The sequence below is a fragment of the Martes martes genome (genome assembly GCF_963455335.1).
Source record: "Martes martes genome assembly, chromosome: 6".
Lineage (NCBI taxonomy): Eukaryota > Metazoa > Chordata > Mammalia > Carnivora > Mustelidae > Martes > Martes martes.
In genome coordinates, this window is record NC_137893.1 from 92,773,844 (window position 1) to 92,800,986 (window position 27,143).

At 41.7% G+C, this 27,143-nt stretch overlaps 1 protein-coding gene across 1 annotated transcript in view; it reads right to left on the bottom strand.

Annotated features, from left to right (window-relative positions):
• ADGRF1 (adhesion G protein-coupled receptor F1) overlaps positions 1-20,909 on the bottom strand; it is a gene marked incomplete at both ends in the record, with an annotated part of 35,717 nt that extends 14,808 nt beyond the window's left edge. The window contains 11 exons of the mRNA XM_080805916.1: positions 686-727; positions 2,427-3,800; positions 5,501-5,689; positions 7,296-7,459; positions 8,621-8,781; positions 12,669-12,727; positions 13,593-13,693; positions 15,389-15,562; positions 16,992-17,141; positions 19,398-19,455; positions 20,760-20,909. Coding sequence (XP_080662042.1) covers positions 686-727; positions 2,427-3,800; positions 5,501-5,689; positions 7,296-7,459; positions 8,621-8,781; positions 12,669-12,727; positions 13,593-13,693; positions 15,389-15,562; positions 16,992-17,141; positions 19,398-19,455; positions 20,760-20,909 — 2,622 coding nt within the window. The remainder of the gene's footprint in view (positions 1-685; positions 728-2,426; positions 3,801-5,500; positions 5,690-7,295; positions 7,460-8,620; positions 8,782-12,668; positions 12,728-13,592; positions 13,694-15,388; positions 15,563-16,991; positions 17,142-19,397; positions 19,456-20,759) is intronic.
• Between the last annotated feature and the right edge of the window lie 6,234 nt (positions 20,910-27,143).

The following is a 27,143-nucleotide window of genomic DNA, read 5'->3' on the forward strand; positions in this document are numbered from 1 at the left end:
AGGGATTTTGTGTACGTGCTAAAATCGTGCTAATTATAAAATCTTCTTATCTTCTTATTAAAAACAAAGTCTCTGTCGCTTAGCTTACTTTCTCTCTTTGCCTCTCTCAATAGAGTTGCTCAACCCTGAGGAAAAATAATGAAACAAGTTTATATAGACTTTTTTTCCCATCATTTTTTCCCTACATTGGCCATCCTTCATTAGAGATTTTATTTAATGTTAAAAGTTATTTATATTTACCATATTAAACTCTAGGAATGTAGAAATAGATACATCCTTCAGCATATTCTATGTAAATGCTACATTTAATAAAGGAGGAGAAGGGAATCACCCCTCCAGGATGTACTTTTTGCTCTTTGATGATTGCCAAACCATAGATTAAAGTAGCAAAATGAAAAGTAAGAACAATTTCCCTTTTTTTCTATAATGTTCACATTATACGTTGTGATTGGTTCTATATTGTTTTTTTATCAGCACATTCTATATGTGGTGATTAGTTCTATGGAGTTTTCTTATCAACAGTGAGTGTTTTCACTGAGTCTGACTTTTATAAAATTATAGAATTTGATGACAAGAGTACTCATGGTCTCACCTCTTATATGTGAATAAGAGCCTAGAACTGAAGGGGAAGGCCTGGATGCCTGCATTAGAATAAAGAGATGAAGAGAGAAATGAATACACCCACCTTACTGTCCAAGAGCATTCCAAAACATAAGATGAAAAAACCCTTAAAAAAAAAAAGAAAGAAATCACCTGTGTGGTCTTTTCTCCGCCAGAGAAGAAAACACGGCTGTGTAATTCTACTCTATCACCCAACATTGTTTTCTTGCCGGTCTCTCTCCTAGTCTGTGGACTCCTCAAAGGCAAGGACACTGGCTGATTCCACCATGCCTGGTATAACACAAAGCACTCAAAAAAAAAAAAAATGTTTTTCTTGAAGGTACAAACAAATAAATGAGTGAATAAGGTTTTAAATGTATGTGGAACATTCTTTTCCCTTTTGTGTCATCCTAAACACCAAACAAATATATTCTATAGCTTAGTCTTCCTTTAGAGTGGGCATTAAATCAACATTGACGGAGTGCACGTGAATCTGTGACAACAGCAGGCACTGAGGTCCAACCCTAAGCAGAGGGTTGTTCTATTTGCACCCTTGCTATCAAGTCCAGTCCTTGCGGAACCCTTGGCTGAGGATTTCTTGGACTGTGAGATCCTTCTCCCAGTCAGAGCACCCCCAGTGGGTGCCTGTTCCCACAGCATCTCACCGTGGAGCTGCTCTCGGCAGAAGCTCCCTACACCTGCCATCATTAGGCATACACTCTCAAGGTTCGCCATTTGCACTTACCAATGAAACGTTCACTGGTGTGCTAAAGTAGGTGGAGAACCAGTTGCTTTTAGAAGACGGATTAGCACTTCCTACATGCCAGGCACAGTGCTGAGAGCTAAATTATGTCATGTAATTTACTTTATGATATATGTAATAATATTATCCCTCTCTAACAGACGAGAGAACTGAAAGAGAGATTAAATAATTTATTAGAGGTCACAGTTGATAACGTGCCATATTTGAGCCCAGACCTATTTAACCCCACAGCTCAAACCTTTAACCACCCCTTCTCTGAAACATTGTGCAGAGGTGACCAGCAAACACTCATTGAACCAAGATCAAAGGCTCTCTTCCAGACTCACAGAAACCAAAAGATTACTTTGTCCGCCTACTCTCTGAACACTCTTCGATTGTGAAATGTAAAACCCATGCTCTTCCACAGGTGTAGGCAAAATTCTGCAAAGAGCCAGATAGGACGTGTTTTAGGCTTCACAGGAGGTACAGTTGCAACTGTTCAACTTTGCCAAGGTAAAGAAAGCAGCCGCAGACCATATCTACACAAATGGGCATGGCGGTGCTCCAATAAAACTTTATTGACAAAAACAGCGCTGGTTACAGTTTGCCAGCTCCTGCTCTGTTGTGCTCTGGAGACATCCTGTGCACCATTCAGAGTCAACAAGTGCTTCTGAGTCCTTTCCCTTTCCCTGTGTGCTTTTGCAGAGGTCTGCCCAGGAAAAAGAGGGCTGGGCTGGCAGCAAAGGGGGTTAACATTAAGTTTATAAACTCAAATGTCTAAAATCCTGGGATGGATTCCTGAAGAAGTCTAATACTCTGCTTCAGTAATACCTGCTGGAAAATACAGATTCTGTTATTTGTTTGTTTCTTTTGTATTCACTGCTGCCTGGCAGTGTTGCTCACAGACCTGCTGCAGGCAGTGGGAGATGAGTTAGCATCCAGAGTGGTGTTACCAACCTCAGTTCTCTATAATTACCCCCAGTCACCTGATGATATAAGAAGTTAGTCTTAAAGAAGAAGAAGAAGAAGAAGAAGAAGAAGAAGAAGAAGAAGAAGAAGAAGTTGTTATTCTTATTGTTCTCACCTGGAATGCATTGAGTAATGCAAAAATAACATGCCAAGCCAGATTCCTGTTGTCTACTATTGTTCCTATGCCAAAGCCCCAGGTGAGCCCCAGCAGAGGGGTCAGGATGAGAAGGCTCTTCCCCATGCGGACAATAGTGGCCTTGTTCTCCTGACCGGGTCTTTCTCCAACAGTGGGCCTCCAGAGCTTCCTGAGAACCAATAGCACCACCACCAAATTCACAGCCACAACAGTCAATGCAGGAACAGCAAATGCCAAGAGGGGTTTGCTCCTATCAGACCAGTTAAGCCAACACACGTCTTTCCTTGTGTAGCCATTGCTTGGCTGCGTGACCGCGATCGTGATGGCACATATGATGAGAGGGCACCCGTAGCCCAGGCAGAAGCCGATGGCCATCATTGAAGGCATGGCCATGTGATGGAACACGAGGAGGATCCGATAGGCCAGCAGAATGCCGAGTGTGAGCATCCAAAAGAACAAGGAGAGGTAGAAAAAGTGCATGAAGAACACGGCAGCTATACAGACTCCGGAAAGGTTTATGGGGGAGTCTCTAGTGGCAGCGACAAAGAACCAAACATCAGCAATCAGGAGGCACAGGGCTATGTTCACCATGCAAACATGACGTGTGTAGGAGGTCTGGTTTTTCTTGACCTGCTTCCAAAACAGAGCTTCAATGATCAGGCATAAGGTGAGACTTCCGATGGAGATGCCCAGTCCCACAAAGGTGATCCATTTCACCACGGGGATGATGGCAGGGGGGACAAAAGGGGACATCAGTACCGAGAAGGAGGTCAGGTGTGTACATCGGCACATCACCATGTCTAGAGTTTCGTTCACCAGGTGGCAGCCTGCATTGTTCCATTGCAAAAGACTGAAATCCCAAAACACACAATGAGGCTGGCTCAGATTCGACTCTATCTTGGAAAAAATCAGGAAAACCTCATTTATGGAATAGTTTTGAATAATTGTGGATATCACGGGGCCATTGACCTGAGCATTTCCATTTTTGGTAACAGATAGGATAGTCCCCAGGGTCAACGAGGCCATGCTGATGATGGTTTCTGGAAGGGACCACTGGAATTGGTCTGACTCAATTAACACACGGCCTCTGATGGGAATGGAGGTATTTGGAGGGAACATTTCAGTCTGATAGTTGTAACCCATCTTGAGTTGGCTTTGGGACACTGGAATCCCTTTCCAGTTAATGAATTCCCGCGAAAAATTCAGAGGCAGAGCTGTTGGAGGTACAAGGCTACTGATGTTTTCCAGTGTCTTCAGTAACCGCGAGCTGGCATGCTGTTCTTCCTGTAGTAACACTGTCCAGTTGGTTACTGATGATGAATTCAGGATGTGGTCAGCTATACTGATGACATCCTGAAATATAAGGATGAAAGTCAGTTTGTGTTTTGAATAAGCAGCTCAGAGGACTAGGAGGGGATAGTCATTAGTATTAAGGATAGCACAACTGCCCAGAGAGTTGGCCCAGTTGAAGACCACAGCAAATGTATCAGTGAAAATCAGTTTAGTCACTCTGTGCAGTGAAAGTTTTGGGTTAAGAAACTTGGGTCATCAAAATCATATAAGTTCCAGAGTGATCTCCCCAGGACATTTGTATGCACACTGGGGTTCCAGCAAGGCTGAGAAAGAATCCTGTGTTGTGCGCTGTATCAGGCCACTTCCTTCCACAGGGATGACAAACATGGCTGCCTTACTGCTCAGGCTGAGGCTCAGAGAGTGAGACATTAAATGAACTCCTTTCCAACATTATGTTTGTTTTGCTAACATCAGAAGTTCTAAATTCATGTCATGGACATCCAAGTTGTAATTCACATGAATTTATGAATTAATAGAAGAGAATATAAAGCAAAAGAGAATATAAAGCAAAAATCCTCAAACACTGGATGAGTGACTAAGAAGCATTGAACTGTTGTGGGTTTTAAGGGTCAGTCTCAGTTGAAGAGATTCCTTTTCCAAACAAGTCCTTGAAAGCTGCCGCTTTCCCCAGCAGGACCCTGCCTCTGGCTTATGGCTCTGGTTCCCAGGCATTCTTCCTCAGAGTCATCATCACTCTGACAGAGTCTTACCCTAAATGAGCCCTCTGCGGCTTCTGGCCCCGAGTCCCACAGCATGCTTCTTTTACTGCCCTCTAACCTCTGCCTTCTTTTGGTTTCTGTTTGCCTGCTCTGTTTGTGCCCTTCATTTTATTTTTAGACTTTCTGTGTCATTTTGTTTTAGTTGGTCTCTTGTAAACAACACAAAGTCAGGCTTAAAAAAAAAAAAAACACTTGATCATCTTCTCTTTGGTTCACAGAGTTTTAACTTATTTATATTTAATGTCATCTCTGACATAATGTCACCTTATATAGCTAAAGCATAATCGTGTGATATGTAACCATACAATTCTATAATACAATTTTTCAAAAATATAATATACTTTAACATATAAAATGCACACATCCAAAATGTTTGGAATGACATTCATTTAACAATATTTATTGAGTACCCGCTATGTACTACTTTTCATTTTCTAGGCACTGGAGGTGATACCTAAAATGCAAGCAGTGGCTATTCTAGGGTGACCAGAGTACATACCCTTTTTTTTTTTTTTTCTATTTGCATTTCTTAGTAAGCAAGTTTTATTTGCATAAAATTTAAGCTAATTTTTAAATACCAGACTAAATCATGAATACCCCAGTCAAAAGAGGGAGTTCTTAAAATACTACTGAAGTCAGAGCTCTTAGCCATGAGAAAGAAAACTGCAAAGACATTAAACAGTGGGCATGTGTCATACATTGTCATATGGTGTCATACGGTGTCACACAGTGCACACGGTGCAGATTCTCACCCCTTCCTCTAAGCCTGCCTAGAGATAGCCCCCTCTTGCTTTGAACTCACATAATTGATCCCAAGAGTTTTTGGTACACTGTGGAGGACACAATAAGGCTCATACAACAACTGACCCATGACCCTTGCTTCTTTTCCATTAGTGAGATTTCAGCTCGGGCTTTTGTCATTCCTCCTGAAAGACTGAGCCTCTAAAGCAAGTCCTATAAACACAGGCAGACAGACCATACCTCCATTGTTGAACTGGACACTTGGAAATGGCTTGCCAGTGACAGAGACAAGACGTTGTCCAGAATTGACACCACTGAAGCCAGATTGCCAGCTGTGATTGATGGGTTTTGCCGAATCACAACAGAAAGATTTCGCACCAAGGATGACACGGCTGTCTCGGTAGCATTGCCTGTGATCACACTGAAATTCTAGGAATAAAAATGGTTAAGTTCTAGAGAACAATGGAATGTTTGTGTTTCATATAAATTATTATCCTAATTATACAGAAATATATATTCAGTGAGATTCAGTGACGTTCCAAACAGTGCTCAGCTAGGAAGTGGAAAGTTAGTGTCTCCTGGTACTAAATTCTGTTTTATCAACTATGCTATGCTGAGAAATCCTTGTAGGATGAGAAGGTAGAGGGACATGCATGGAAATCTGACTACACTTTGTCATTGGCTTGGAGCTTTGCTTCTTCCCTGAGGCGCCTCTCTGTTTCCACTACACTGAGTTATCTTGGAAGGCAGCCAAAAAAGGGACAGTCTTTTCCATTCAAAACAAGTCAACCCAGGAACCAGATCCCATCTGGTTTTTTGTTTTTTGTTTTTGGGGGGTTTTGTTTGTTTGTTTTTGAGAAAGAGAGTGTGTGAGCATGAGTGGGACAGGGAGGGGCAGAGAGAGAGGGAGAGAGAGGGTCTAAAGCAGGCTCCAGGCTCAGTGCAGAGCCTGACAGGAGCTTAGACTCACGCCCCTGAGATCATGACCTGAACCAAAATCAAGAGTTGAACACTTAACTAACTGAGCCAAACAGGCAACCCTCATCTGTATTTCTTTTTGCTCTTCTCAGCTGACAGTAGTGTTCTCTGCTTTGAGCTGGGACTTGCCTGCCTTCACACCCTGGGTTGGACCAGTCCCAGCTATGGTCCATGTCCGGAACTGCGGCAAAGAAAGCAAGAACAAGGATAGACTCCAGAAGCCATCTGGTCCAATCTCCCCCACCCAGTTTACAGAGGAAAAACCTCAGAATGAAGCAGTAAACATTCTATAGTCCCTTGGGAAATACCATTCTGAGTTTCATCTTCAATAGTAGGGTCCCTGGCTGTGAGAGGAGTTCTGCTCAATATGGACATCTATTTGCAAAATGGTCTCAGAATCCCTCTTTTCCATGACTTGAATTCCTCACCATTTCCTTCCTTCCTTATATCCGCCTTGCCTTAAGAACTTGAACCTTCCTAAGAAAAACGTCACGTGGACTGGAAATCAAGTGACCATGTTTCTAGTTCAACACTATTGCTACCAGAGGGGCCATCAGCCGCTTAGTCTTTCATTTCCTGATCTATAAAAACAGGTTGATAAGCCAGATGACCCTTAAAATCCATCGTAGTTCTGTCATTGTATTTGGTGCACCTCTGTCTGAGCCACTCCCCGCCCAGATTTCTGACATATGTACATCCTCACTCATACTGAGCTGACTCACACCTCTACTTAGATCTTTGTTTTCCAGGCTTTCTCGACTTCTAAGACCAGCTTAGTTGCTGTCTTACCATCTATCATAGATGTCTTCGGTGCTGATTCATTCCTCTATAGCTCCCTCCCCAATGGAACCATCAACTCTGACTTTTTCTGTCTCTCTTGGCTTCTACCTAGACCCTGCTACTCATGCCAACAGTGCCTATGTTTACCAGGTCTGATAGCAGCCTTGACTTCTGTGCACTGACCAATGAGACAAATTGATATATTATTCTCCACCTAGCCATGCTCACTGGGAGACGCCCATGGTGAAACTCAAAACACAAGACACAGATGCTTTACCTTCTTCAGTTCTTCCAGCTGAGAATGCACACACGTCTCCCTGAGGATCTGCCACCCAGAAGGCTGGCACTTGGCTGTAATGTTCCCAGTGTAGCCACTGCTACAGGGAAGGATATACTGGTCATTCATGGACCCAAATCCAAAGACAAGGCTGTTACACTGGGCTGGGAGGAAAAATGGAAACAAAAAGGAAAAATGTGTCAATAACCTGGCACTTTGTACAAAGCATATGGCAGTGCTGTAGAATTCATGTTTCTAGAGACAAAAGCCATGCAAAATTCAGGAGTAGAAATTGGTCCTTGATGCTCAGCTTCATCCCTCTCAGCATCCATTCTCCTTTCTGATGCCCTCCCCAAGGCCGGCTGCTTGCCCTCCAGTTGTCTGAACTGAGCCAACAGTCTTGCTTTTAGTGAGCCATAAACTAATAAGCACGAGGTGAAAAAAAGACAGGGTATGATCACTCTTGGGAAAGAGCTTCATTCTGTAAGGAAATGTCACAAAATCAGAAAATCTGCAAGAAGCTATGGAACAAAGCAGTAATGATATGGTTACAAATTGGACAGTTGCCATTTTAGAGTGACATACCCAACTTTTTGCCCTTTGTTAAAGCTTTTCACGTTGTGACCAGCCACTAGTTACGCTCGCAGCTGGCCCTCAGTAGTATATTCTGACCATGATCGGGACCAGGAGAAGGAAACTGTGCAGGGAAGATCCTCCAGGGTTCTGAGGTTTGCTTGTTTTTCCCAGTACTGTGTTCTAAGTGCCTAGACAGTTTGTAAATACTGTTGTATAAATGTTACTGAAAGGGGTTCATATCCAGGTGGAAGAGGCTTAAGATTGAATATAAAAAAGAAAGAGGGAAAAATCTGAAGAAAAGTAGTAGACTGTCATGTCTGTCTGTGGAGTGTGTGTGTGTGTGTGTGTGTGTGTGTGTGTTTGTTAAAGATCTAGACAAATGCATTCTTTCTTTGGTTCCTTGGATTATGATTTAGGAATATGTCAGTCCCAGGGCTCTTGGAGCATGTGTCGCAGTAGACTATTGCTGATTGATTTCCATCAGGGCCTGCAGAGAGCTCAGTGCTCCACAGTGTTACCCCGGGAGCTGGAGACATTGCTGGTCAGCAAGGATCTGAAATCGGAGATGGAAATGGTGTTTCATCATGGTGGGGGGAGGGGCGGAGAAAATCACTGCCTGTGTCTCCCAAAAGTCAGTCTTAGAACAATTCTGTATCACAAACATTTCCAGTCCACTTCCTGAAGACACAAATGAGCTACTAAGTAGAGGACTCCCGTAACCTACGCAGGGGATGGGAATTCAGAATTACCTTTTCCAAATACTCTGAAAGAGCTATCTTCAAGCAGGAACAGCTTGTGAAGGCCTGCCTTCACCTTCTCGGCCACCTGTTCAATGGCTGACAGCAGCTCAGATGTGCTGCTGGAACCCACGACTTCAAACCCGGCAATGATGCTTCCATCATTGGAATGACTGTGTGAAAAGAAAAATAAGATTCATTCAGTCAGTCACTCAGGGCCTGCTGTGTGTATGCGTGTCACTGGGGCCATAGGAAGACATCAAACTGGTATTGTCCTTGTCTTCATAGAGCTTTCATTCTAGCGGAGAAGACAAGGCAAATAAGAAACCAGTAACTATCATATGTAAGTAATTATATAATTGTATATTAAATATCTATATATACATATAGATATGTTTAGTTAAGTATTATGAGAGACAGATGTGGTGATAAGAATAGAGTAGCAGGTGGAGATGGGGCCCACTTTTTTTTTTTTAAGATTTATTTATTTATTTATTTATTTGAGAGAGAAAGAAAGAGAGAGCATGTACATGCATGAGTGGGAGGGGGGTAGTGGGAGAGAATCTCTGGCAGACTCCCAGCTGAGTGCGGAAACTGAGGTGGGGCTCGATCTCGAGATGCATGAGCTCATCACCTGAGCCGATAGCAAGAGTATGATGCGCAACCAACTGAGAAACCCAGGTGTCCTGATGAAGCCCACTTTGAATAAAGCTGGTCAAATGGTGAAAGCTGAGGTCTAAATGATGCGAAGAAAAGGATACAAAGAACATCAATGTAGTGTGCCAGCGTGTGTGAAGGTCCTGAGGCAGGAAAATGCCTATGAGTTAGACAAATTTGAAGACGAGCTGCCGGGTCAAGAACCAGAGTTTCTCAATGCAGAAGGGCTTCAGTGTGGATTTGAATTTTCCTAGGGGGAATAAATTGAGTTAAATAAAATCAGTTTTAGTTAGAAGACAAAAAATGATCAATTAATTTTAGCATAACTAAGTTTCAGTAAGCAGGAGAGAAATGGTAGGAGATGATATTAGGTAAGTGGCCAGGAGGTAGATCAGGTAAGGCCTTAGAGTTTGAATTTTATTTTTATTAAAAGGTTTCTTTCTTTAGTAAAAGTCAGTGGCACGCTCATGTTTACTGGTTAAGAGCATCACTCTGGCTGCTGCATAGAATGGGCTGAAGGGGGCAAGCAGGGAAATAGGAGTACCCATCAGGAAAAAGGTGATGGTGGCTTGAATTTGGGGGCAGTGCCCGTGGGGAGAAGTGGTCAAGTTGTACTTGAAGACTGAGCCACAGGAATTGTGAAGGATGCTGGGAATGGAGAAAGGACCAGTCAAGAAAAGACTGAAAGGGATAGAAAAACAAACTGCAGTGTATTCATACAAAGGAATAGCACTGGGCAATAAAAAGGAAGGAACACCTGCCCTCTCCCCAGGGGCACCTGGGTGGCTCAGGTGGTTGAGTGTTGACCCTTGGTTTCAGCTCAGGTCGTGATCTCCAGATTATGAGATTGAGTCCCAAGATGGGCTCCCCATTCACTGTGCAGTCTGCTTAAGGCTCTCTCTCCCTCTCCCGGCACCCCTCTCCCCCTGCCCCCTGCTCTCTCTCCCTCTCCCTCCCTAAAATAAATAAATCTTAAAAAACAACTGTAGCAAAAGGAAAGAACCCCTGACACTCAGAAAAACAAGGATGACTCTCAGAGACATGCTGAGGGAAAGAAGCCAGACACACACAAAAACTACACACTGGGCGATTCCATTTATATGAAGTTCTAGATAGACAAAACTAACCTACGATGATACAAATAAGAGCAGTGGTGATTTCTGGTGGGAGGTAGGCGTGGGCATAGAATTGGCTGGAGAGGAGCACAAGGGAACTTTTGGGGTGATGAAAATGTTCTGTATCCTTAAAAGGTGGCTAGTAAAAGCATTTGTCAAAGCTTATGAAACTGTATGCATAAGGCTTGAGCTAATGCTGTTTGTCAATTATACCTCAATAAAAAATGATTACAGAGGATGACTCCAGGTTTGAGTGTGTACAACTGGAAGACTGGTGTCGCTATAACTGGGATGGACAAAGCAGTGGGAGAAGTAGCTTGATGGTTTTGAGGGGGGGAAAAAAGGTTTTGAGGAGAAAAGTGGGATGACCTCTGTTTTGGACACATTATGTTTGACATGCCTACTAAAAAATCCGGTGGAGATGTTAGATGTTAGATAAAATCCGATGGAGATATTTGGGTCAGAGAAGCAAACTGAGACACTAAGAGACTAAGATTTACTTTAAATCATAAACATAAAGAGTAAAACCTAAATAATTGCATTTCATAGACTTATGCCTACTTTATAAATTTTATTTACAAGTATTGGAGCCAGCTTGTAAGATATAGGGAATGAAATATGTGTGAGAAATATAAGGAGAAAGACAGGGCCAATGTAAAGAAAAATACGAATATTGAATAAAAAATTACTGTGATTGAGTTTCAAGTTTGTCTATGCATTCAGTGACTGTAAGGTCAGAAAGGAAAATATAATTCATTAAATAATTATATATATAAAATATAATTCATTAAATAAACCAAGAGAACTTGGTATAAGAAAAAAAGCAGCAATGTCTTTCCTAGCATTGAAATGTAAAGAAAATTATACACATGGGCCTTTATATAAGAACATGAGATAACTGGAAGGATAATATCCAGGACAGTATATTTATAGCAATGCTGCTGAAAATTTCCTATAGCTGTTCTGTAAGTTAACTGTGAAAAAATACATATACACAAGAAGTCAAGTTCTCTGACCTCTAAGCCACTTCCTCTATCAAGCAGACTATTCATAGTACTCAATGCACACATGGCTAACTAACCAAATAACTTTTGGAATGAAAGCGTAAACAAAAGGATAATTTACTAAATATCTCTTTATTTGCTGTAGACAATGCCTACTGGGTTTTGAGCTATGGTGCATACATGATATCTATACAAAAATATGATAGTTTACCCCAGGCTTCCCTCATGGCTCCCAATTATAAAAATCTGTATCTATGTATCATACCCCTCATTGCTTGTGCACAGAGAAGAACCACCCCTCTGCACCCACAGCCCTCCCCTCCAGCCCTCATCCATTCCCATATATGCATACCATGATCTGCTTCATCCCAAATTTTGCAACTATGGGGTTGCAGTTCCAGTCCCTGATATATACTTTGGAGATTGCCATTCAGTATTTAAATTTCCTCTTCTGACTTTAAGAAGCATCACAGACTTTGTCAATTTTAGCAAGAATCCTACTAGAAAGACCTGTTCTTCCCTGTTTTTTTGGTTTTTTGTTTTTTGTTTGTCAAGGTCATTTGGGAACAGCACTGGCATTCTGTAGGATGGCTGCTCAATTCTGGAGATGCCTTTCTCTTTTTTTAAGATTCATTTGTTTATTTGAGAGAGAGAGAGAGTGCACAAGGAGAAGGGCAGAAGGAGAGGGAGAGAGAATATCAAGCAGACTCCCTGCTGAGCACAGAGCCCAACACAGGGCTCCATTTCAGGACCCTGACATCATGACCTGAGCTGAAATCAAGAAGCAGGTGTTCAACTGATTAAGCCACTCAGGCACCCCTCTGGGGATGTCCTTCTTTTTTTTTTTTTTTTAAGATTTTATTTATTTAGGGGCGCCTGGGTGGCTCAGTGGGTTAAAGCCGCTGCCTTCGGCTCAGGTCATGATCCCAGCATCCTGGGATCGAGCCCCGCATGGGGCTCTCTGCTCACAGGGAGTCTGCTTCCTCCCTTCTCTCTCTGCCTGCCTCTCTGCCTACTTGTGATCTGTCTGTCAAATAAATAAATAAAATCTTTAAAAAAAAAAAAGATTTTATTTACTTATTTGACAGACAGAGATCACAAGTAGGCAGAGAGGCAGGCAGAGAGAGAGAGAGGGAAGCAGGCTCCCTGCTGAGCAGAGAGCCCGATGTGGGGCTCGATCCCAGAACCCTGGGATCATGACCTGAGCCGAAGGCAGAGGCTTTAACCCACTGAGCCACCCAGGCGCCCCTGGGGATGTCCTTCTAAGGCCCTTGTGTTACTTACCGAAATTGGGTGACACGAACTGACTCAAAATCTTGAATTCTTTTGAATGTTTCTTTAAGCTTATAAAGAGAAAAATGGACAATATGTTGATTTTTGTCCCCATACAAGGAAGATGTTTTAGCAAAAAAATTGATGCAGACAATAAATAAACCAACAGAACCACTGAAGAAAGGAAAGAGATACCACAGGAGGTGAAGGCATATTATACAAATAGAGTTCAAATGACAGTTGACAATTATACACACACACACACACACACACACACACACACAGAGACATACGTCATTTATTTTTGAGTTGGCTAATAAAGACAGAAGAACCAATTGCTTAGAATAAGGGATTGGGTGCCAGATAATATAAATTTCTCCAAAATCTGTTTTCTCCTTCAAAAAAATAAGCCCTACATTTCCATTTGAATTTAAACTGAATATCTGGAAAGTATTTGTGTATATCTTCAGTGAAAATGACACCTGAGTCAGCATTCCAGACAGATGGACACTAATTTAGTTTTTCTGTGACTTCATTACATAGTCTGGAATTTTGCTCAATAACTCTGTTGAGCCCCTAATAAGCGAGGCTGCTTTATGGAACAAATCCAAAATGCTGACAATTGAGCCTAGAGCATGAAAAATTTCCTTTTGACAAATAAAAAACAGAAAATAACCAAGAAGTCTTGCTAGAATATGACTCACATAAATGAGCAAAAGTGAACACAAGAGAAATGGAAAGAAGTCAATGGCTAAAACTCTCCCAGAAAGAAAATGTTCAACATACGTCAGTTGTGGGCAATGTGATTAACTGCTCTGTAATAACTCATTGAACGTGAATAATTAAGAATATGTATTAAATAAACATGCTGAATTGAAAACATCTGAACTCATGTTTAGCCAACAATTTCCTATGTAGAAAGTAGAAAGCGCTTACTTGAATTTCAATTCCAGTGGCATATTTGGAGTACGAAGGAGAAGATGAATTCAAAAGGTCTTTGGCAAATCTTTCATTAATTTTGAAAGTGCCCCAAACCTCTATGGGAAATAAAAAAGGTTTACAGATATAAAAATTAGTCATTTGAATTTATTACAGCATAAAATTACAGAAGTACATTTGAAGCCCATCTATCCAACAGCAGTATTTCAATTTCTTCTTGTAATGAATGTTCACCTAAAATAGTACAGGAAGTATACACAAAACTAGACTTTTAAGTTGTGGATTTGGAATATAATGAGAAGGTGCTGGTGATCGAGGCAACCTTTTAAGTAGGTAAATGTGTGGCTAACCACATGTGGTTAAGAAAGGCAGTTACTTAACACTGAAATGTGTGCTCATCTAGGCATTGAGCTCACACACGGTCCCTATGAAAAATTTAAAAATAAAAGAAAAAAAAAACAATTAAACACTATTTGCTAACTCCAATATACCCCCTGCTTTCCCATTGCTGGTGTTTTTCTGTGCCGGGACAGATTGTAGCTCATTTTCATATGGACAAACCCTGTTTATCCTGCATTCAGGATCTAGGCAAATGGACCTCCTCTGCAAGACTTCTCCTGCTCCCAAATGCAAAGATTCTTTCCCACCTCTAAATTGCTACAGTACTCTTTTCATATCCTCTTTACAACCCCTTGTACCGACATATCTGTTTGTGAGTATTTCTCGTGTTTATAAGAACCCACTCCACTTTGGGGAGACACTTGTGAGTGTCATCCCCGTCTCATCCATCTTTTTATCTCTTCAAGGTGCATCAGACACAGATCACCTTTCAAAAGGTAGGCTTTCATTCAAATTTATTGAAGAATTTACACTCTCTTCTTTCTTAAATTACAGCCTATCCTCCCCAACTGGGCTGCTAATTCAGCAAGAGAGAGAAAAGAGCTTCATTGTGTCCTCCCATAATTGGCCCCAGATCTGGGTGTAAAGATGGTGTTTAATAAATAGGTGTGGCCTTCATGGATTGCCATGGTCCTGGGAAGGGGAGCCAGGAATGCCCAGGAAAGCTGAGTTATTTCACATTCTTCCTCTCTTTGCACAGCTCTACCAAAATTCAGGGTTTCAAGAGAACTGATGTAGTCGTTGAGGCAACTTCCTGAAGTCCTTCAAGCCCTGGAGCCCATGTCATTTGGCTCACTTCTTCATCCACGGAACATAAACCGAAGGAGACGTAGCTCTCTCAGCTTCCACTGGTTTCCTAAGCTAGACCTTTACCTTCCATTCTGTTTTGGTAACGCATTCAGTACACATACTTGTTGGCCATCTAGAACATATATTTCAGTATAATAACTATGTGCTCCTCTCTGCTCTCACACCTCTAGACTTCCTTTTTCTAGAAATCGATGTTGGCAAAAGCAGTGGAACGAAGGCAGGGAAAAAAATTGTATTTATTCAAGCAGGTCCCCTACTTGAGATTTCTGTGAATCCCCCTCCATCTCAAGAAAACCATAGAATTGCAGAGCTGAGCTGGATGAAGGTTGAAGTGATGCCCAAACGTCAATTCGCATTTCTGAATTTTCTATACTTGTGAACTTCTTGCTGTGTCCAGCTAAGCCTAGTGGGGTATATTGTTATTGCCCTTTGATGACCCTGCAAACACTAGCTCTGCTCAGAGAGACAAAGAGTTAACACGTGGGTGAGAAGCTAGAGTTCCCTCCCTGTGGCATGTTGGGCTCGAGAACCCCCCCTCCCTCCCCCACACCAGAGCTCTCCTTCTGGCACCCTTCCATCCTTACTTGTTCTTTCACAGAAATTGACGCTGTGGGTGAGGTTGTTGAGATGACAGTGACAGCTCTGGAGCCCCCCAGCCGTGTGAAGGTAGCATTTCTGGGGATCAAGGCATGAGGGAGGAAACCAGGTGTAGCCATCCTCACAGGCACACTGCAAAACCCCATTGTGGTTGCCACAGTCTGCACAAAAGAAATGGAGCTTGGTCTCACAGGATCTTGTTTATGAACCGACCCACGCTGAGTTCTCATCCTTGGCTCTGACTTAGAATTTGAACCAAGTGTGTCTCACCAAGAGCTAGAAGGATAAAACTAGTTTGGCAGTATGTTTAAGGTAAGGATATGTCCAACCCAATAGATTCTGAGCCTGATACCAGACACCTAGCAAACGTAAAATCAAGTGGCTGGGTCTAGCGTCCAAAAGAAGGATGGATGACCAGTAGATAGTCCTTGGAATGGGAAAGAGAAGCAGAAGAAGGTGTGCTAACCTGAAAGTTATTTAAGAGAGTTCTAGAAAATATTTTCCCACTACTTTATTGGAGGCTCCTCCTACCCACCTATCACCATTCTCAGGTAGATCCCATAAGCAAGATGGCAAAACTGAGGAGATGATGAAAAATTCCATCAGTCAAATCTGTACGCTCATTCCCTACGGAATGACCTAAAACACCCATCAAAAGGCATTCCTTTATAATAGACAAAAACATTGGGACAAAGCCATCAGACATCTTTGCAAAAATATGCATTGTGATATATAGTGAATGATTCTCAAGCTTTGTCATGTGTCAGAATCACCTGGAGGGTTTCATCCCAAAGTTTCTAATTCACTAAGTCTGGGATGGGGCTAAGGATTTGTATTTCCATTAAGGTCCCTGATACTGCTGCTGTTAATTGGGGCACCACACATTGAGAACTACTACTTTAGACAAATCTTTTAATGTCTCTGAAACCCAGCGTTCTGATTATTAGTGCTGTTTGTCAATTACTTTTTTTTTTTTTTTTTTTTAAAGATTTTATTTATTTATTTGACAGACAGAGATCACAAGTAGGCAGAGAGCAGGCAGAGAGAGAGGAGGAAGCAGGCTCCCTGCTGAGCAGAGAGCCCGATGCGGGACTCGATCCCAGGACCCTGGGATCATGACCTGAGCCGAAAGCAGAGGCTTTAACCCACTGAGCCACCCAGGTTCCCTGTCAATTACTTTTTGCTCTTTTCTGGGCACACAGTAGGATTACACATCCTGGCCCCCTGATGTTGAAGGGGGACATGAAACCAACATGGGTCAATAAGTTGTGAGCGGAATTAACGTACGTCACTTCTGAGTTAGAGAATTCAACTGCTAGTGTGAAACCCTTGAGTATGCTATTCCTTCTTGGTTCTAACTGGATATATTTGAGATAACATGTGATTCATTAGCCTGGATTCCCAAGTGACCACACCAACACAACCCCACTGCCAAAGTTTAATAGAGATATAGCGTGAAGAAGAAATAAAACATGTGTTCTTTCAAGTCACAGATATTCTGAGGATGCTTGTCTCTATAGCATAACCTAACCTATCCTGACTGCTACCCACCTTCCCCCTTCCACTCCCAGCCCCAGAGGGCAGATTTACATGTAGTGGCCTTTGCTCTAATAATCTTCATTGGTTTCTGTAACCATAATGATGGAGGCTTCAGAAGCTTCAGAAAATTCTTCACGTCTCTCTTCTCCTTGGAATCTCTATAGGCCACCTGAAGCAGCAGCTCATATTCCTGGACTGGGCCTAAAGAGAGGAAGATAGTCAGGAGCCTCCTTTTTCAGTGTGGAAGAGAAATACTGCCAAGGAAGCCACCAGGAAGTGTTCATCACATGTCATCTGGGGGTCATGGGCTTTGCCATGGTGCTTGTTACTGACTTCTGCTCCTCCAGTCATCTGGAGGAACACGTGCAGATAGCCCCATATGTGTCTGATCTATGTTTATTCTCCCAATTTGCCAGGCCAGGGGCTCCCACTCTCCCTGACCCATCCTGGCATCAATCACCCTCCTGACCTTACACAGCTCCTCAGGATGTATCCAAGGTCAAGATTCAGGCATCAAGAACCAAGGGAGAAGAGGTGAGAAAATCCTAGTCACTCTTCCCTCTTGCTCTCCCAGCTCCAGCCTCCTTGAAGAATGTTTAAAAAAACAAAACAAAACAAAACAAAACAAAACAAAACAAAAAAAAACAAACCTCCAGTCTCACAATTTCCTCTCCAAAGAGCCACTTTTTTCTACTGTAAAGAGGTTTCTGTAATTAGCCAACTTTGAATGCCTTTCATGAAATGCAAAAGCAAAACCAAACCAAACCTTACTTGAGACTTTATGCACCCTCATCTCAGTCTTATCACTCCCGAACAGTACCTTTTGTTTCCCTAAGGAGAGGCTGTTATGTGTTCTAGGCTCAGGAGACTATGAATTCTAGTAGTATTCTCCCTCCCAGAACTCATTTAGGCACATTTGCATGAAACACAGTGTGAGATTTCATGGCATTTCCAGATCATCCCAAACACATCTATGCACTCCAGATTAGGAATGTAAGGACTTCAGAGAAAAAGAGGGAAAAGGTGAACATCCTTTTATCCTGGGTCTCCTTTGACTGCCACTGGTGGTGAAATCTCTTAGAAGTCTCAGACTTCTCAAGACATCCAAGCTTTCTGCAGGGACAAATGAGATGGGGAGCTTCTCAGAGACCATCCCTTTTCTCAGGGACCCAGGGAGCCAGGCAGAAGGGAAATTTATAGGGAAGGAAATCAGTGGATCAATCCCTAGACTTTTTAGAAGGCACTCAAGAGGGCCGCAGGAAGTTGGTTGAGTCTGACATGTCTCATAACATGGACAAGAGCTTCCTGTCTGCCACAACTTCCACCACCTCACTTTATGGGGTCTCAGCCCCCCTCTCACTCTCCCCTCTCCTTGCAGGCTGGAACCTGTCCCAGGTCTTGGGAGCCACACCAAGTAGAGAAAGCTAATGGGACTCCTGCTTCCACTGCCCAAGCAGGTAAGAAGTGGGGGAATGGTCAGTGTCAGAGGCGCATGACCCTGGTCCTGGAGCCAGACTGACTAGAATTGAATCATCTCATTCCTCCAATTCCCTAGCTCTGTGTCTTAATTTCACCATCTGTAAAATAAAAATGACCACTGTGCCTAAATCAGACGGTCATTGTAAGGACTTAATCCATCTAATGCACTTAAAATAGTGCCTGGTACCTAGGAAGAGCTCACTAAATGCCAACTGTATTTTTACTGTCAGGGAAAATGTTTTCATGGCATTCCAAGTTGAATTTTTATTTCATTTTCTGGAGGACTGCAGCCTTGTGTGGTGGTAAGTTCAATGACACTATTAGCACACTGTTGTATGACAGATCCCTGCCCTGGAGAAAGGCTTTTATGGACTGACCCAGGAATCTAACAACCATCTGTCTGCATCATTCTTTCCATGAAGACATACATTCAGTGTCTGAAACATCAGAACAACAAATTAAATTAGGAACACAACCTATTAGTACACTGAGGGTTGTACCCACTAATTACATGGTTAGGATTGAGAAAAGGAAGGAAAGGAAGGGTATGGAATAGCTACTTGCCGGGTATAGAGCAGGATACCATGCCTTATGTATTATTTAATCTTCACAAATATTTTGCTAGTAGGGATTGCTGTTATTCTCATTTCCCAGATTTGAGGTGTTTCATAGTGTGTTAAAGATCATACGACCAGGGCACCTGGGTGGCTCAGTGGGTTAAGCCTCTGCTTTCAGCTCAGGTCATGATCTCAGGGTCCTGGGATCGAGCCCCGCATCGGGCTCTCTGCTCAGCAGAGAGCCTGCTTCCCCCTCTCTCTCTGTCTGCCTCTCTGCCTACTTGTGATCTCTCTCTCCCTCTGTCAAATAATTAAATAAAATTAAAAAAATTATACAACCAGTCAGAAACACCACTGAGGTTGAAACCCTGGTCCCTTGGCACCAGGGTCTGCTGTACCACACTCTCTAAGGGAGGCTCACCTGGATGCTTTTTCTTATTAACAATGAGTCGTCTTCTTGTGTTGATGTCTTCATTTCTCTGTTTAAAAGAAAAGAGTAATTATGGTAGGGCTTCCTAAGGCCTTGTTGGATCTCCCGGATGAATTGAAATTATGGATCTAAAATCCAAGGTAGGGATGATGGAGAGGTGGCTAGGAAAGGCCTCCCTGAGGCAACTTTTGAGCACAATGCTCAAGGAGATGGGGAATTGAGGATCCCTAGAAAAAGAACTTTCCTGGAAGAGGCAACAGCAATGGCCCTGGGGTAAGAATATGCCTGGCATGTGAAGACTGAGTGAGGAGGTCAGAGTAGTTCAGTGGAGTGGGTAAGAGGAAAGGGGCAGGAAGTGAGGTCAGAGAGTATCTCCAAGAAGGTAGGCTGTGTAGATCTTTATAGGGCAATGGTTTAGCTTTTATTTGAATGAGATAGGAACCCACCAGAAAGTTCTGAACACAGGTGAGAGTGCTCTACTTTACTTTTTGGAAGGCTCAATCCTGTAGCCATGTTAAGAATAGACAAGCACAGAAGCAATGAGAGCATCTCAGGAGTTATTGAAAAACACAGGTGAGAGATACTGAAAGTGTGGATCAAGGTGGTAGTCATAGAGGGAGTGAGAAATGTTTGAAATATGGGTGTATTTTAAAGATAAAGCAAAGCAAAACCAAACAAGAGCCAATGGTTTAGATATGGATTATGGAAAGAGTCAAACATGAAAACCAGTTTTTTTGCCCAACCATCCAGAAGGACAATGATACCACTTGCTGAGATGGGAAAGGAGAAGCAGGTTTGGTGGAGAAAAAAAAAAAATCAAGAATTTAATTTTGGACATCTTCAATTAAGGGGCCTACTGGACACCCAATTAGAGACACCACAGAGATAGTAGATACATGGGTGTAGAGTTCAGGGGAGAAGGTCGAGATGCAGATGTAAATTTGGGAGTGATCAGGGTATAGAGAACATTAAAACCATGATCCTAGGTGAAAGTGTCAAGAAGGTGAGTGTAGTTAGGAAAGAGAGTCCAAGGATTGGCCGTGCCAATCTCTATGTCTTTCCTCAGTCAAATAAATGACAGGAAGAAATGTGCTGAGCTAGTGGAACTCTCCAAGATGGCTCAGTCTGAGTGCCTTATTTTGCAGTTATGTCCTCTAAATTCTGAGAGATAAAACTGCTTATCCAAGGTTACACACAGCTAATGTAGATCACGTTGAGACAAGAACCCAGACTTCTGATGCCAAGTCTATTAAATTATGTAGTTCCAGTGGCCTAGAGCGTGTTGGGTTTTCAAAGTACAGAGGGGGAGAAGAGAGGTGGTAGAGAGGGAAAACAGGGCATATGCCAACTCACCCCCAGGAAGCCATCTTGGCCTTCAATGAGGGTGAAGAAAGAGATGAACCAGAGCACGTGGACTTGCATCTTCAGTTGGCCTCCCTCCTCTCCTGGACTCAACATAAACCACCAGGGCCACAGTCTGTGGCTACACAACGGATGTACCATGCAAGGCTGAGGCACAAAAACAAGTAATTCAAGCCAAAATTTAAAAATGTGCAGTGGTAAGGCCTAACTGAGTGTATCAGAAGCCCTGAGTGGTTGATCATTTTTCTACTTCAAGTATGTAGCCTGAGAGACCATTACTTTCACTCCAGTAGCAGAAGTAGTAAATTTCCATCTTTACAAACTGCCTAGAAAATTGCTCAAGAGCTCTCTTCTCGAAGATCACATTTGACTAAACACAGGCTATTTTAAAATCATAACTTGCTTAACTTTGCAACCAAATGCATTTGACATCCAGCCTTTTTATATTTCAAGGTTTTCCTTTCATCTCAGGAAAAACAAGTATTAAAATAACCAAAGATCCTTAGAACCATGAATATAAGGATAGAATCAGGGTGCTTAAGCATAAAAATAATAATGAACAAATCCAGCAAATTTCTTTTTTTATAGTTGATGTAATTGTCAACAAATTATCCTTGTTTATGCTTCTATCAGAATAATTTGAACAAAATTCAACACATGGTTATGGTCACAAAATTAACCGCATATACCCAGGTTATTTGGTGTCAACAAAAAATAAAAATCACGGTAAGTTAGAACTGTTCTGTCCAATATGCTAGCCTATAGTTACATATGGCAATCTAAATTTTAATTTTAATTACAACAAAATGAAATGAAATTTCTCAGTCACACTGTCCACATTTCAAGTGCTCAATAGCCACATGTAGCTAGTGGCTACCAAAATCAGGCAGTGTAGACACATAACACTTCCACTATTTTTTTAAGATTTTTTTTTATTTTTAAATTTTTAAATATTTTATATTTTTATTATTTTTATTTTTTTAAGATAAATTATTTAGAGAGAGAGAAAGACATGTACAGGGGGAGGGGCAAAGGGAGGGGCAGAGGGAGAGGAGAGAATATCAAGCAGACTCAACACTGAGTGGAGACCTGGACACAGGGATTGATCCCACGACCCTGAGATCATGACTTGAGCTGAAATCAAGAGGTCAACTGACTGAACCACCCAGGCGCCCCAGAACACTTCCATTATTGCCAAAAGTTGTATTAGTCATGGAATAGTATTTAGCCTTAAAATGGAAGGAAATCCTGTCACATGATACAACATGGATAAACCTCAAGGGCATTGGATTTAAAAAAGAAACCAATCGGAAAAAGACAAATCCTGTATGATTCCACTTCTATGAAGTATCTAAAGAAGTCAAGCTCATAGAAATAGAAAGTAGAATGGTTGTTGCCAAGGGCTTGGAGGAGGGGAAAACAGGGACTTGTTATTTAATGTTATCAGTTGAAAAAGTTCCAGAGATATCATGCCCAAAATGAATATACTTCACACTACTGACACTGCACACTTAAAAATGGTTAAGATGGTACATTTGTATTATGTGGCATTTTAATACCATTTTTGAAAAGTGGTACTGGACAGCACTGACAGAAATGAAGGAATGCATCCGTATGGCCTCTCCATGTTCTTTTACATCTCCATGGGAAACAATGAAAACCTCTAATTTCCAAACTCACTAACCCACCACTAGAATAAGTGTCCTTGATTAGCAGCACAGAAAATGCAAAGGTGGACACTCCATTCCAGCCTTTCCCTTGTTTCTCAGGTATACCTTAACCCTCATAAAACCCTGCCATGCCTGACAGCACTACCCCACACTTTGCTCTCTGCTCTAAAGAAAATAAAAAAGATGATAGAGACAGGATAAAGAGTATCACAGACATGGCATACATGTCAGCAGAGACCCTTTCCAGGGCTTTCTAGGGAAGCATAAAAAGTAAGCAATGAAACACATACAACTTTTGTGTTTCCCATCTCCCCTTAGGTGACCACTGCTCTCTGTTCTGAGACAGAGGTTTGGGTACAGTAACTTCTAGATCACTAATTCATTCTTCTGCTTTGTTTACCCTAGCTGTTAGAGTATCTAAATTAGATTGGATCTCACTGATAGCATTTTTAAGTTCTGCCAGATAAGTTCTCTCTTCTGCCCTTAGAGAATCTATTTTGCCATTAGTGGTTTTCTCCAACCTAGCCATTGTCTGCATAACTGTTACCCTGAAATCATTCTATTGAGGGATGATTCTGCAGGCAGATATCAGAAGATAAATGGAAGGGGTAGGGATCCTCTGGAATCTTGCGCCAGAGCGCAAAATCTTTTCACACAGGAGACCACTTGCAGACTTTAGGGCAGCCCCCCAGACTGAAACCTAGAGCTGTGGGGGCACACTTGTGAACTGGGGGTGGCTGGCAGTTTTAGAAGCACAAAGGGCAGAGACATATCTGAACCTGGAAATGAAGGCTAGGAGTGTGGCTGTAGGGCACACAACCCAGGACGCTGTGGTTTTTAGCAGTACAGACAAAAATGAAGTCAGTGTGGCCTACAGTGCTTACTGAAGAACAGGCTTACTGTTACAGTGCTTACTGAAGAACAGGCTGCAATCTCTCAGTAACTTCTGCTCTGACTCTGGGAAGACAGTCAGAAAGCCACCAAAGAAAGCCACCAGAGAACAAAAGCCCTCCCGCAAACCAGTTTTCACTGAGCCCATCCCCCCACCCCAAAAGGGGGCTGGTCAACTCTGCCCAAATAGCATTGCCTGAGTAATAGCGCGGCAGGCCCCTCCCCCAGAAGACAAGCTAGAAGAACAAGAAGAACAACCCTAAGGTCCCTTTAAAACAACTACATCTTGCTTGGTTTGTGGTCAATAATTTGGACTCTATACATTCCCTCAACCACCCCTCAACAGAATGACTAAGAAGAGGAACCCTCAACACAGGAAAAATTCAGAGACTCTGACTTCTGTCACAGAACTAATGGATATGGATATAAGCAAGATTGTGGAAATAGACTTCAGGTAACAGTTATGCAGATAATGGCTAGGTTGGAGAAAACCACTAATGGCAAAATAGATTCTCTAAGGGCAGAAATGAGAGCTTATCTGGCAGAACTTAAAAATGCTATCAATGAGGGGCACCTGGGTGTCTCAGGTGGTTAAAGCCTCTGCCTTCAGCTCAGGTCATGATCCCAGGGTCCTGGGATCGAGCCCCACAGAGCTCTCTGCTCAGTGGGGAGCCTGCTTCTCCCTCTCTCTCTGCCTGCCTCTCTGCCTACTTGTGATCTCTGTTAAGTAAATAAATAAAAAATCTTTTAAAAAATGCTATCAATGAGATCCAATCTAGGTACTCTAAAAATTAGGGTAAATGAAGCAGAAGAATGAATTAGTGATATAGAAGAGAAACTGATAGAAAAGAAGGAACAAAACAAACAGAAAGGAAAGGAAAGAAAAGGAACAGGAGGAAGCCTGCAACAAACAGCTTAGAATTCATGAAAACAGAATTAGAGAAATAAATGACGCTATGAAATGTTCCAGTGTCAGAATTATTGGGATCCCTGAAGGGGTGGAGAGAGAGAGAGGACTAGTAGATATATTTGAGTAAATCTGAGCTGAAAACTTCCCTAATCTGGGGAATGAAACAAGCATCCATGTCGTAGAGGCAGAGAGAACCCCTCCCAAGATCAAAGAGAATAAACCAAAGCCCCAACATATACTAGTAAAACTCACAAATCTTAAAACCAAGGAAACCATCTTAAGGGCAGTTGGGGGAAGAGATTCCTATGTACAGAGGGAGGAACATCAGAATAATGTCTGTCCATAGAGACCTGGCAGGCCAGAAAGGACTGGCAAGACATATTCAGGGTATTAAACTTGAAGAACATGCAGCCATGAATACTTTGTCTGACAAGGCTGTCATTTAGAATGGATAAAGAGATAAAGAGCTTCCAAGACTGGCAAAAACTTAAAGAATATATGACCACTAAGTCAGCCCCCCAAGAAATATTAAGGGAGGTTCTATAAAAGGAGAAAGCCCCCAAGAGTGATATAGAACAGAAATTTACAGAGACAATCTATAGAAACAAGGACCTCACAGGCAACATGATGACCATAAAATCATATCTTTCAATAATCACTCTCAACATGAATAGCCTAAGTGCTCCCATAAAACGTCACAGGGTTGCAGATCAGATAAAAAGACAGGACCCATCCATATTCTGTCTACAAGAGACTCATTTTGAACCTAAAGATACACCCAGATTGAAATTGAAGGGATGGAGAACTATCTTTCATGCCAACGGACCTCAAAAGAAAGCTGCAGTAGCAATTTGCATATCAAATAAATTAGATTTTAAGCTAAAGACTGTAGTTAGATATACAGAAGGACACTATATCATTCTTAAAAGTTCTATCCAACAACTAGATCCAAGAATTGTAAATATCTATGTCCCCAGCATGGGAGCAGCCAACCACATAAGCCAAATGTTAACCAAAATAAAGAAACATATTGATAATAATACATTAATTGTAGGAGACCTTAACACTCTATTCTCAGCAACAGACAGATCATCTAAGCAGAAAATCAACAAAGAAACAAGAACTTTGAGTGACACACTGGACCAGATGGACCTCATATATATATATATACAGAGCATTCCACCCTAAAACAATGGAATACTCATTTTTCTTGAACACACATGGAACTTTCTCCTCAATAGTCCACATCTGGGTCACAAATCAGTCTCAACCCATACCAAAATACTGAGATTATTCCCTACATATCCTCAGACCACAGTGTTTTGAAACTGGAACTCAAGAAGAGTTTTTGTTTTTGTTTTATTTTGTTTTGTTTTTCGAAACAAGAAAAAGTTTCGAAGAAATTCAAACACTTGGAAGCTAAAGACCATCCTGCTCAAGAATGTTTGGGTTAACCAGGTAATCAAAGAAGAACTTAAACAATTCATGGAAACCAATGAAAATGAAAACACATCAGTCCAAAACCTATTGGATATGGCAAAGGCGGTCCAAAGGGAGAAATACATGGTCATCTAAGCCTCATTCAAAAAAACAGAAAAATCCCAAATACACAAACTATTTTTATACCTTCAAGAACTAGAGAATCAACAACAAATTAAGCCTAACTCATGCACAAGAAGGGAAATAATTAAGATTAGAGCAGTGATCAATGAATTAGAAACCAGACATACAGTAGAACACATCAACGAAACTAGAAGCTCCTTCTTTGAAAGAATTAATAAGATCAATAAACTATTGTGAGACTTACCCAAAAGAAAAGAGAAAGGACCCACATTAATAAAATTATGAATGAAAAGGGAGATATCATGACTAACACTAATTACCAGAAATTATTGTCAATAGCTATTGCCAATAAGTTAAGCAACCTAGAAGAAACAGACGCATTCCTGGAAACCTATAAACTACCAAGACTGAAACAGGAAGACATTGACAACCTGAATAGACCAATAACCAGTAATGAGATAGAAACAGTGATCAAAAACCTCTCAAAAACAGAATCCAGGACCTAATGGATTTCCTGGGTAATTCTACCAAACATTCATAAGAGAAATAATACCTATTCTCCTCAAGCTGTTTCAAAAAATCGAAACAGAAGCAAAACTTCCAGACTATGAGGCTAGCATTACCTTGATCCCAAAACTAGGCAAAAACCCCATCAAAAATGAGAATTTCAGACCACTATCCCTGATGAACATGGATGCCAAAATTCCCAACAAGATCCTAGCTAATAGGATCCAACAGTACACTAAAAGGATTATCCACCACAACCAGGTGGGATTTATTCCTAGGATGCAACGGTGGTTCAACATTTGCAAATCAATCAATGTGATAGAACACATAAGTAAGAGAAGAGACAAGAACCGCATGGTTCTCTCAATTGATGCAGAAAAAGCATTTGACAAAATACAGACTCTTTTACTGATTAAAACTCTTCAGAGTATAGGGATAGAGGGAACATTCTTCAATTTCATAAAATCCATCTATGAAAAACCCACAGCAAATATCATTCTCAATGGGGAAAAGCTGAGAGCATTTCCCTTAAGATCAGGAACACGACAAGGATGCCCACCCTCACCACTATTGTTCAACATAGTACTAGAAGTCCCAGCAACAGCAATCAGTCAACAAAAAGAAATAAAATGTATTCAAATTGGCAAAGAAGTCAAACTCTCTCTGTTCACAGATGACATGATCCTTTATGTGGAAAACCCAAAAGCCTCCACACCCAAAGTGCTAGAACTCATACAGCAATTCAGTAATGTGGCAGGATATAAAATCAATACACAGAAATCAGTTGCTTTCTTATATACTAACAATGTAACTATAGAAAGAAAAATCAGAGAA